This window comes from Manis javanica, chromosome 5 (assembly GCF_040802235.1).
Source record: "Manis javanica isolate MJ-LG chromosome 5, MJ_LKY, whole genome shotgun sequence".
Classification (NCBI taxonomy): Eukaryota; Metazoa; Chordata; class Mammalia; order Pholidota; family Manidae; genus Manis; species Manis javanica.
The window spans coordinates 27,026,273-27,038,305 of NC_133160.1; the positions used below are offsets into that span (position 1 = coordinate 27,026,273).

Sequence of the window (12,033 nt, forward strand, 5' to 3'; positions counted from 1 at the left end):
TACACAATGCCTCCCCCCCAACATTGCCACTGCAGCAGATTCTAGGAAGAACAGAAAACATGAAATTTGGTATCTCAAATGTGATGGTATTGGTGCCCTAGAAGACTTATGTGCCAGGGATTCAGGTGTCAGCAAATATGACTCATCTGTACCACAGGTTCTTAAAGTATTCATTGCTCAAAATCAGGTAAAGCCTCTTTATTTCTACCCTTCACAGATCATAAGACAGACAACAGGGGATAAAACTTGGCCTACCAGGGGTTAAATGTGTGGACACTAAAGAAAATCCAATCATCTAAACCCAAGCACAGCTGAGAGCAGCTAAGGAATGGGCTGCAAGCCAGCAGCCCTCTGACTACCAAAACGAGGCGGCCTTCTCCAGCTTTAAGGATGGCAGGCCCTTCCCTACAATTCCCTCCTGATGAGAGGGTTCTGAAGCCGTCAGGCCTACACCAGCTCAGATGTGCTAAGCCAGAGCAGGTTCAACCATTTCAGTGACTGGCTGGCATGCTGCTTTCCCCTAAGCAGAGGCTGATGGCACTGTGTGCTCCCCAGAAAGCTGTCCCACTCACCTGGAAAAGAAGTTAGGCCCAGGGAGTTTGCCAGCTTCCCCAAGCTCCCCAGCAGCAGGTTAGTGCTTGGGGCTGGGAGGGAGGCTGAGGAAGCAGCAGTCCCCGCAGCAGGCAGGATGAGATTAGACGGTGGAGGGCCAGGAGGGTTCGCACTCTCAGAGTTTGAGGCAGTTTCCAAGGAAGAAAGAGAGAAAGGCTTGTCCTCCCTGGTGGGAGAATTCTTTCCAGGGGCCTCGCAGGGCACGGGGAGGCTCAGGGACTCAGGGAAACTCGTGTAGAAATGCTTCCTCTCAATGTCAGTGCTCACTGTGCTCGGATTCCACTGAGAACCCAAGAGCTGGATTTCTCAGAGGAGAAAGACCAAAATATAACCAAAGGGAACCGTCTCTGGAGTGTGAAATTAACCCGTATTCCTTACCAGTCTTATCCTTGAAGACGGTCTTCAGCCACTCTGTCTGAACTTGCTCATACTCTTCGACTGTGATGGTATAGCCGAGCATGGGAGCTTCAGGCTACCAAGAGGAAAAGGAGAAGCCGAGCCAGTCAGAAGGCAGTGAAAGAAACCTGCACTGACCCTTCCATTCCTGGGACTCAGGGGAGCCAGGCTGGGGTGGGCAGGGGCGGGTGGACAGACCATACCATGATAAGTGGGATCCCTCGCCTGGACGGCACCAGTTGGAATTTGCGTCTACGTGGCCGCGAGCTGCTGGGTGGAGAATCCCTGGAGTTGGCCTTCCCAGATGTGGTTGTAGCTGCAAATAAAATATCAGACTTACTTTCTTCTCTTCTCTTTGTCTTTCCAGCCTAGTTTTTAATACTGAACTTTCACTAGGTGTCTCTGAGATTCTATCTTCCATGGTTTGGGCTCTTGGATGGTGTTGGCAAGATTATTTCTAACAGTCAAGAAGCCATGAGGTGGTAATCGCTCCAAATGTGTGCACATGGTTGCTTACTGGACAGAAATTGCCTGGACTGCACAGATTACCCCACCTAGGCTTACCTTACCCTGAACCCCCCATGTGGCCTGGGTTATGCTATATGAGTCTAGGCCACCTTTCTCCCTTACCAGACCGTAAAGCCCGAAGGAGAGGAACATCTGTCTCTGTAATTACCATGCCCCACACAAATCAAGGCTTAGTACATGTTTCTGGTGGGTTGTAGTCCATGCGCCCTCCATACACACTACCGCCAACACATGCCATGCGTTCGTCAACTTACCCTGTTCTCCCTGGGACCCCTTCTCACTTCCCAAGGGATCTGAGGAGCCAGAGTTAGGAGGAAGCTCCTGTTTTCTGTAGGAGGAAGAGGCACAATTAAGTTTAGAAAAGTGCTGGATAATGTCTTATACCCTCCTAACTACCAACTGGCCAAAGTCTAGAACAACCATGACTAAGATTGCAGTGTGTCAAGACAACAAATAAAATAAATCAAAGAGAATTCCTAAAGAAATGAAGGGAGGCAGTTGAGAGAAGCCACAGAGACACCTTTGTCTTAAAACAAGCACAAAACAATCTCCAGGACCTTCCATACAACCTGCCAAATGTCTGAGAGTTGTAGTCACAGCTCTCTCTCTAAGAAAGCGGCATTCTAGTCGGGCACCTAGAGGGTCAGCTGGGGTCTAGAATGTGAAGCCTGCTGCCCACCCCCATCAGTCACTCTGTTCACTCTGTCCCATGCGGCCCTTCCCCTTACACCCCAGCCCCTCACGCTGAAGATGAGGGGGAGCAGAGGCAGGTGTGGTAGGTATGTGATGACTGCAAGAGACGAGAGCGATTCAGGGCGGCAATGTCGCTGCCCTTTGGATGTGAAGTGCTTTGATTCTCCAAATTGGAGTCTCAGAAAGCCTGAGAGCCAAGTGAATTCCCCTCCTTTCCTACCCTCTCATTAATCCACAGAGCAAATCAGCGATTACCTCATTTTCTTTGCTGGCCTCTCTATTGTCTTCATGTAGCACGAGTTGGGGATGGAGAAGGGTGAGGCACTGGAACCTCTTCTCTTACAGAGCTAAAAGCCAAACACAAGTCACGTGACTGACCCTATGTAATAACTTAGGAGCTGACCTTCAACATAATTCTGTGGCTCTAACCCATCACTGTATATAAAGTCTCCTCTCCAAGTGACTAAAAAACATTTCTTTGTGAAGAGGGGCTTCTGGAAAGTGAGTCAATTGCCAGTATTAACTATGGGTTATAAAGTCAGAGAAAGTAATGGAATGCTAATAAATGGCGGAGGAATGAGCGTGCTTTCTGCATATCCTGGAGAGTGGAACGTCATACTCAGTGGCGGCTGAGAGCGAGCTCTGATGCATACAAGGTCATGCCGTATTAGTCCATGGACATGATAAAGGGAAACTCAGAAACTCTTCCAGTGAAAATAAACCAGTAAGCTAGTTTGGTCTTGCTTTCATTAAATTTTCAGTTTTATTTTATTAAATTTTAAAAATATGCTATTGTGACACTTGTGACTTTTGCAATATCTATGGTATTTACTGTCATATGATAATTATCCATACAGCCATCCATCCGTGACTAGCCAGCGTTCAGGATAATCTAGTTCAACAATTATGGGAAAAGTGTTTTCTCTCTACCTCATAGACTGTGCATACACGTACAACACAGACATGATAAAAGATTTACATTTGGAAGTATAACAAAGAAAAGGACTGTAACAAAACAGACAAGCTGTTAGATAAGGTTGGGTAGGGAGAGACTGTACCAGAGAGAGAAGACAGAAAGCTGACAGGCTGTTACATAAAACTAGGAACCTTTCTGTATAAAAATATTGTCACATGGGAAAGAGACTTTACTATACACCCTTTGTGCCATTTGAATTTTCAACCATACTAATGTTTCCATAAACTATAAAGAAAATAGGAAACCAAAACACCCCAAAACAAAAACAAAACCATAAGCAATATTAAAAGGCAGGTCTTTTCCATTAAACTGATGAATTAATATCCGTACCATGTAAAGATGGAGTCTCAAAGTTCCATATGAATATAATGAAGGTGTCAAATGAGAAGTGGACAAGGAATACGCAACAAGGCAACTCATAAAAACAGTCTATGTCTCTGGCAGTTAGCTCTGCATTGGAATTCCATTTTTATTTGCCTAGTTCCTGCTTCATAAGGATTCAAACTATACCTTCAAACTCTACAAAGAATCTGAAGATAAGTATCGTGGTTCCATCATCAAGAAATTTACAATCTGGAAAAGAGACAGGACAGGACACAAAATGATGACAGCAACCAAAGATAAAGAAGGTCTCTGGCCAGGAGCCTAAGAAAAGATTATGCAGAGTTCAGTTAGAAGAATCAGTGGATGAAGGTGGTATCTGAGATGGTCCTTCATGATTTGACTTAAAAAAAAAAAAACACTTGGAGACAGACAAACTTTATAGGCTTGCAGTGGGATGGGTAGTCATTCTGGACAGAGAACAGAACAAGGAAAGGTAAGGATGCAGGGAAGTATCAGTATTAGGTGCTCTTAGGAACCATTTTGATTTGCCTTAATTATGGGGTATATATAAAGGGATAAGAAGTTAGAAATGCAAGCTTGAGGTTAGACAATTTAAGGCCATTGTAAATATTTCTGCCTTGGAAAACAGTATGTCCTGTTAAGACAAATGGAGACACCAATGCCACACACAGAGAAGTCAGAGGACTGTTCACTTTCTCTGTTACATAATTAGTACCAGTTTGATGCTGGTACTAATTTACATAATCAGTACCAGTTTAATGCTGGTAATGATTTACAATGGCAAAGCTAGAACTTCTAATTTGCACAGCTCAGATTTGGGTGTTTACCAGTGTTCCTCTGGAAAAATCAAAGTAAGTCAAGTAGCTGTGCTACCAGTCCAAATATGAGGGCTGCCATCTGGGCTGATCGCACTGTGTTCACTATTCACCGCCCGTTCTTCCCATGAGGCATCGTGTAAAGAAGGTTCATATATAGTCTCTGCTTCCTGACACCTGCTTCTGAGAACTTACATTTTCAAACATCACACATCTGTAGGGGGCTGCTAACTACTCACAACAGAATATCCAAAAGCTGTCAGTGTCAGTGAGTGTACATCTTGCAGTAGGCCACAGGCTCCACTGGTAATGGGAACTTTACAACAAAATGTGGCAAAGGCCTAGTACAGTGTTCTAGACCAACCGCCTGCTGAGGGCAAGCAGCAAATGCTGAAGAAGATGAGGAGCACATCTGTTCGGAGGCATGGCAGTGTGAAAGAGCTGCTAAAGCACTGAGACGCTGTGGAGGCAAGACAGAGAAGAGAAGCCCAGAGACGAGCCTACATTTAGGTCTGCATTTTCCCCCAGGTGACCGCCATTTCCAATTAATTCAAATTAAGATAAACTAATGAACATTTCTAGAATAAGAAAAAACAAAACCTATATTTAAAACCCAAGTTTAAAGGCATCTATGCAATAAATACCTCATGATTTTCAATGAATAACCTTTTAAATAAAATGATAATGTACATTATGCTGATTAAAGTGAAGATAATTTACAATTATGAGTCCTTCTTCATTTTCTCTATGACTGAAATTCAATCCTATGAGGACAATGTAATTTTGTTGTGATTCAAAAGTACATCATAATAATTTAAACATAACTATTGCTGAAGACTGAAGTTACACTATGTGAAAACATGCATAATATCAAAGCATTATAATTAGATTAAAAGCCAAGAAGGGCACATCTAAAAAATATAAAACAACCTGTAAAAAAGTTTAAGATTATTGTTACCTTGCCTGCTTGTTAGGCCACCATACATAGCATTGTATAATGTTAAGTCTGAAGCTCTGAGTGTGAATTAAGTTCCCTGAAATTAAAGGACTGTACTTATTTAAAATTATAGTAATAGGTGGCACTTCTTGAATGTTTACTATGGACAATGCAAACTGTTGAACACTTTATATGTACTACCTCACAACTACCTTATGAAGTAGGTCAGAATCATTATTTCCGTAAGTGTACAGTCTTACCTTCAGATTTTTTGTTACATATATTAATTACATACTTAATACTCAAAAAAAAAAAGAGTATAAGAGACATGAGAACCAAATGCAATGAGTTGATTTTTGGTCCCTGATTCAAAGTAACTGTATAATAAGGGTAATAAGGGCAAATTGGAATGAGAATAACTAACATTAAGTTATTATTATTCAGAGGAATAGAGGTATTGTGGTTATTAATGTTCAAAAACTTTAAAAAATACACTGAAGTACCTACGGGTGAAACAACATGTTTGTACTTTAAAACACAAGAGCAAAACCAACCTGGGGTGGGGGTGTTGACGGAACAGGACTGACAAAACAGTTAACTGCTGGAGCTACATGGAGGTTCATTATGATATTTTCCCTTCCTTTTGTGTATGTATGACATTTGATGTGAAATTGTAAGGAGGAGCAATGACTATGTATCTCATAGTTCTGTTGTGATCACTGATTGAGGAAATGTATGTACAGTGCTCAGCAGAGGGCCTAGCGCAGAATAAAGACTTCGTACTGTTGTCCTCTGCATTGCCATAACTGCCCGGCTGGGGCCTTCATCTCCTACATTTGGCATTTATCATTAACATGTCATTTATATTACTCTAAGAGCCTTCTGTATGGATGAAAACTTATGACAAATTCTTTCTCCTCTCAAAGACCTCCTCCACACATGCATTATTTTTTTCAAGCTCCTATATATTGGGTGCCCACTTACTGACAAGCACTGTAATGGGTGCTTTTCAAACATTACCTTCAGTCTTCACAACAGTCCTTTAGAGATGAGAAAAAGAGAGTTCAAGTCATTTACCTGCCCAAGAGTCTATAGCTACTAAGTGCCAAAGCCAAGATTTGAACCCAAGTCATTCTGGTAGCAAAACTTGATCTGTTCTCCAGTCTACACTACATCCTTTCTAAAAAGAATTATAACCACTTATTTTAAAAACTTTCATTAAATTCCCAGTGCCTATAGGATTAATTTATGACCCAATGCAATCCAGACTCAATCTACCTTTTTAATCAAATTAGTACCAGTTTTTGAATTATTCATCCTTTGTCCATTTATCTATAATAATGGCTGTGCCTTGTATTCAGGTTTCCACATAAGCATTCTGGGCTTTCTAGTTTGTTCCACTGCTCTATAGCGATCATTCAGGGGTTGGTAACTGCTGTTGCCTTAGAGGTGATCTCAGCATCTGACAGAAGGCGGCTAGTAAACACTGCATAATCAACTAATAAATGCAAAGACCCCACTTCTTCCACACCACCAGGTGAATGTACCTGAGAGATCCCTCCAGTCGAGCTGTGGTCGCTGGGAATGGCATTGTGACTGCGACCAGACATAGGGATGCCACGTGTGTAGGGGTGGAATCTCTTATTTAGGCGGCCATGTGAGCTCTGGACATTGCGGCCACTCTTCAGAGGCCCAGGCCTAAAAGGGAAATGAAAGGGAAAAACACAGGGTGTGCTACTGAAAGGCAACAACATTGTTTTAAGGCTTTATCCCATGGTCACAAAATCGTTCTAATGTAATGAAAAAGGATAATGTTAATTTTACTGTTAATTCAGCTAAACCTGTCTCACAAAGTCAGAAAGGGAAAGCTAAGTATTTTAAAAATTAAACATGATTCTACTTATGTGTAGTCTGTGAAATGCACACAAATCTATAGTGACAGAATGGGGACCAATGGATGCCTGGCAGCAGGGGCAGGGTGAGAGGGAGGTTTTAAGGCTTCACCGAGGGGCACGGGGAAACTTCTGGCAGGAGTGGTGATGTTCATTATCTTGACTGTGCTGATGGTTTCACGGGTGTGAAATTAGACAAAATAGTTATTGTGGCAAGTTCCTCAAAATGTTCCTCTCTGATTTCAAAGAGGACAATGTATAGGACAATAATTCTGATAAGGATACATATCAAAATTTATCAGATTGTACACTTTAAAGAGGCACAGTATTTTATGTCCATTGTACCTCAATAAAGCTGTCAAAAAAAATTAGGAGGAACCAACCACTTTTTCTAAGATTCAAACTGAAACAGAAATTTCCTAAACATCTTTCCTGTGAACTAGCCATTCAACCTTTGTGACAGCGCAGACAGCTCACTATCTCTGGCTGATGAATGTCAACCAGAGACCAGTTTATTCCTACACTGGGTGAAAACATACTTCCTCCTTCACCTACTTCACCTATGGATCCCATCTGGAGCCAAACCGGGCCAATTGTCCTCCTTTCCTGTGACAGCCCTTCAGACTTTGGCAGACCATTGTCCTTCCCTCCCTCACTTCCTTACGCCCCTCAGGTTTTTCTCCTCTGGGCCAGTACTTATGTACCTTTAGAACCCCCTTGCCCACCACCACCACCCCGTGACATCTTGAGCTGCTTCCCTCTCTCCCAGTGAATTTCGGTCTGTGTCTGCCTCGTCTTGCAGGGCAGCACAGCCCACCAACAGTGCTCCACGGACCACGGGACTGAGGCATTCAAGCACTACCACTGACCTGCCTCTTCCCCGTCTTTGTTCTCCTATCAGCACAGAGTAGGAGCATGTTAAGCTTTCTTGGCAGCCATGACAGTGTGCTGACCCAAATTCAAGATGTAAGTTACCCCAAGTCTTTTCACAAACATTTGCAGCCTCTTTCTCTCCCAGCCAATTCTTCCTCAAGTATAATTAAGCTCAAATGCAGAAATCTAACATTTTTCTTAAATTTTGTACTGTTGCATGTTATCCATTGCACAAACCTTGTGATATTTTTGTTACGTACTTGGTTATTCAATGTATCTACAAACCCTCTTAGCCTTAGCATATTTTATGCATATTAATGAAAAATAGTAAAAGGAATTAGACAAAGTAGTTATTGTGGCAAGTCACTCAAAATGTTCCTCTCTGATTTGAAGGAGGAAAATTTACAGGACAATAACTCTGATAATGACCTTTTTTCAAATAGGAAATCCCACCCAGATGGATTCTCACTTACTTAGGCACAAAAGGAGTACGGACTCCTTTGGTCAGCACGGGCGTAAAAGCTGACCTCACACTGCTGTCTTGGCACCTGTGACAAATCACAAACCCTCAGTTAGATGATACGACTTTCTCTTTAAAGCCTACTCTCATATTCCTGAGATCTTATACTCTTTCTATGGAACATAGGTTCATGCTAGACAAGAAAAGATTGCTTCAAATCTCAAAGATTCAGGAAGGTAAATTTATTATAGGCCTGTCCTAATCTAATAAGAAAAGTATAAAAATGCTTCAAGACCTTTTGAACTATTCAGGTGTACTGATTATTTGCTAACTTCTCCCCAAAGCACTTCAATCACAAATTTAATATCCTCCCACCCATAAATTAAAGACAAAAAAACACTTTAGTGACCCAACTACACCCATCCCCCAATGCTCTCATTTAGTTCAATCTGTAAGAGAAGAACTTCACACATCACACATAAGGGCCTGTGCATGGTGCACATAATCACTGCTTATTCCAATTATGGGAAAGCTAATACGGAGCACTCAGTTATAGGCTCACTGGGGTCTAGAAAAATTACCAACCTGGAGAACATGAGAAACCTGTTTGGAACATAATAATAGTAATTTTCTCTCTGACCTCCACAAGAATCCTTCAATCTTTTATGCTAAGTCATCAGAAATACACACCCAAAGTCAAACATTTTAAAAACCTGAATGTTCACCTTTTCAAATAAATGTTCTTATCGAGGATCTAGTGCTGCCACCCAAGTTTTGAATTTTGTTGTTATCACTCAGCCACTGGGACGAAATGAAAAATCAACTCTTTTAATCTATTCATCTTTATCAGCCAAGTTATATCCATCAAGGAGGTTTCCTGGTTACACCTCTTTGAGCTCCGCTGATACAATGCATTGGCCCAAAGAAATAAAGTAGCAAAACCTATTATAGTACTATGCTTTAAAGACAGACGATATTTTCACCTGAATTAGGGATATTTTAAGTGATTTACCAAGTATTCTGCTAAACCCATACTGTATTAAAGTTCAGAGCTTTAAGAACTGAAGGAAGGGAACAGTTCTGGCAGCACATCTCATAGCAAAGGCTAAAGGAAGGCAGGACATGGCTGATACCCACCAAGGTGCTTAAAGAGGTCAAACACCTTGTTTTTTGGGTGTTGAGAGGCATGTGAGATGCACAGACACACTTAGGACTTAAGAAGAAAAAAAGATTTCCAAGTCAAGTCCTCCACCGTGAATAGCCAAAGCAATCCTGAGGAGGAAGAAGAAAGCAGGTGGGATTATGCTCCTCAGCTTCAAGCTCTACTACAAAGCCACAGTAATCAAGACAATTTGGTACTGGCACAAGAATAGACCCATAGATCAGTGGAAAAGACTAGAGAGCCCAGATATAAACCCAAGTATATATTGTCAATTAATATATGATAAAGGAGCCATGGACATACAATGGGCAAATAGCAGCTTCTTCAACAACTGGTGTTGGCAAAACTGGACAGTTGCATGCAGTTGAATGAAACTGGATTATTGCCTATCCCCATACACAAAAGTAAACTCAAAATGGATCAAAGACCTGAATGTAAGTCATGAAAGCATAAAACTGCTAGAAAATAAAATAGGCAAAAATATTCTGAATATAAACATGAGCAACTTTTTACTGAATGCATCTCCTCGAGCAAGGGAAACAAAAGAAAAAATGAACACATGGGAGTACATCAAACTTAAAAGCTTCTGTGCAGCAAAGGACACCATCAACAGAACAAAAAGGCATCCTATAGTATAGAATATATTCGTAAATGACATATCAGAGAGGGGGTTATGATCCAAAATATATAAAGAGCTCACATGCTTTAATACCCAAGAAGCAAATAACCTGATTAACAAATGGGCAGAGGATATGAACAGACCACTTTTCAAAGAAGAAATTCAGATGGTGAACAAGCCCATGAAAAGATGCTCCACATCACTAATCATCAGGGAAATGCAAGTAAAACCCACAATGAGATATCACCTCATGCCAGTAAGGATGGCCAGTATGAAAAGACTAAGAACAACAAATGTTGGTGAGTATGTGGAGAAAGGGGAACCCTCCTACACTGCTGATGGGAACGTAAGCTATTTCAACCATTGTGGAAAGCAATATGGAGGTTCCTCAAAGAATAGAAATAGCATTTGACCTGGGAATTCACTCCTAGGAATTTACCCAAAGAATATAATTCTCAGATTCCAAAAGACATATGCACCCCTATGTTTATTTCAGCACTATTTGCAATAGCTAGAATACAGAAACAACCTAAGTGTCCATCAGGAGATGCATGGATAAAGAAGAGGTGGTACATATACACAATGGAATACTACTCAGCCATAAGAAACAGATTCTACAATTGGCAGCAACATGGGAGGAGCTGAAGGATATTATGTTCAGTGAAATAAGCCAGGTGGAGAAAGACAAGTACCAAATGATTTCCCTCCTTTGTGCAGAATAACACGAAGCAAAACTGAAGGAACAAAACAACACAGACTCTCAGACTCCCCAGAAGGGACTAGCAGTCACCAAAGGGAGGGGTGTGGGAGGGTGGGAGAAGGGGATTCAGGGGTATTATGATGGGCACACATGGTGTGGGGGGGATCAGGGGGAAGACAGTTTAGTACAAAGAAGGCAAATAGTGACTCTGGCATCTTACTACGCTGATGGGCAGTGACTGCAATGGGGTGTGGCAGGGACACGATAACCGGGGTGAATGTAGTAACCACATTGTTTTTTCATGTGAAACCTTCATTAAGAGTGTCTATATCAATAATACCTTAATAAAATAGAATTAAAAAAAAACCCAAAAAACAAAGTCAAGTCCTCGGTCTGGGGAGGGTCAGCGTATCTTACCGGCAGCAAGGCCTCCAAGGGGATCGGAGGAAAGGAGTGGGGACTGAGGGGTGAATGGGGTAGCGACGGGCCGCGGGAGCCGGCGGGGCGGGGCGGCCGGGTGGGCGGCTCCTGGCCTCCGGGGCGGGGCCGAGCTGCGGGGGGCGTAGCTTGCTGAGAAAATTTCCCATGCGGAGGGATCACCGAGATCTGGCAGGCGAGCGGGGCCCAAGGCTCTCTGCCACACGAACTCCCTTCGCTAGCGCGCCGGGGCCAGAGGCGAGGCGAGCTTTGTGCGTTGGCCGCGCGCTTTCCGAAGTTGCCGGGAGACGGCGCGCGAAGGCCGTCTGGGGGCTCGCGGCTCAGTGCCCACCCCTCCTGCGGGAGTCAGCGCATGGGACAAAAATCACACCCACTCTTATGCTGCCTTGAGCACCTTGACCATGTTTTTATGAACGTTAACGTCTCTCCCCATTGTTTCCTCTTTTGCGCCCCTTCCAGGAGGGAAGTAGAGGGTTAGGGACGTGATTAGTCTTCACTGCCACATGGTACTTGTTGGGGGGAGGGGTCTTCACTGGCCAGCTCCTGGTCCCACTGGCTGGGAATGTCCTGTGAGACCCTCCCCTTCC

At 42.8% G+C, this 12,033-nt stretch overlaps 2 protein-coding genes across 6 annotated transcripts in view; one reads left to right on the forward strand and one right to left on the reverse strand.

Annotated features, from left to right (window-relative positions):
- LOC140849506 (uncharacterized) overlaps window positions 1-12,033 on the forward strand; it is a 139,641-nt gene that overhangs the window by 30,766 nt on the left and 96,842 nt on the right. The window lies entirely within an intron of this gene.
- LOC140849499 (nuclear envelope pore membrane protein POM 121-like) lies at window positions 49-11,611 on the reverse strand. Its single transcript, XM_073236781.1, has 7 exons — window positions 11,426-11,611; window positions 8,541-8,615; window positions 6,850-7,000; window positions 2,485-2,576; window positions 1,791-1,864; window positions 1,212-1,324; window positions 49-1,084 (listed from the first exon to the last, which is right to left on the reverse strand). Exons 1-7 carry the CDS (start codon window positions 11,593-11,595, stop codon window positions 869-871), a joined length of 891 nt encoding a protein of 296 aa, XP_073092882.1. The 5' UTR covers window positions 11,596-11,611; the 3' UTR covers window positions 49-868.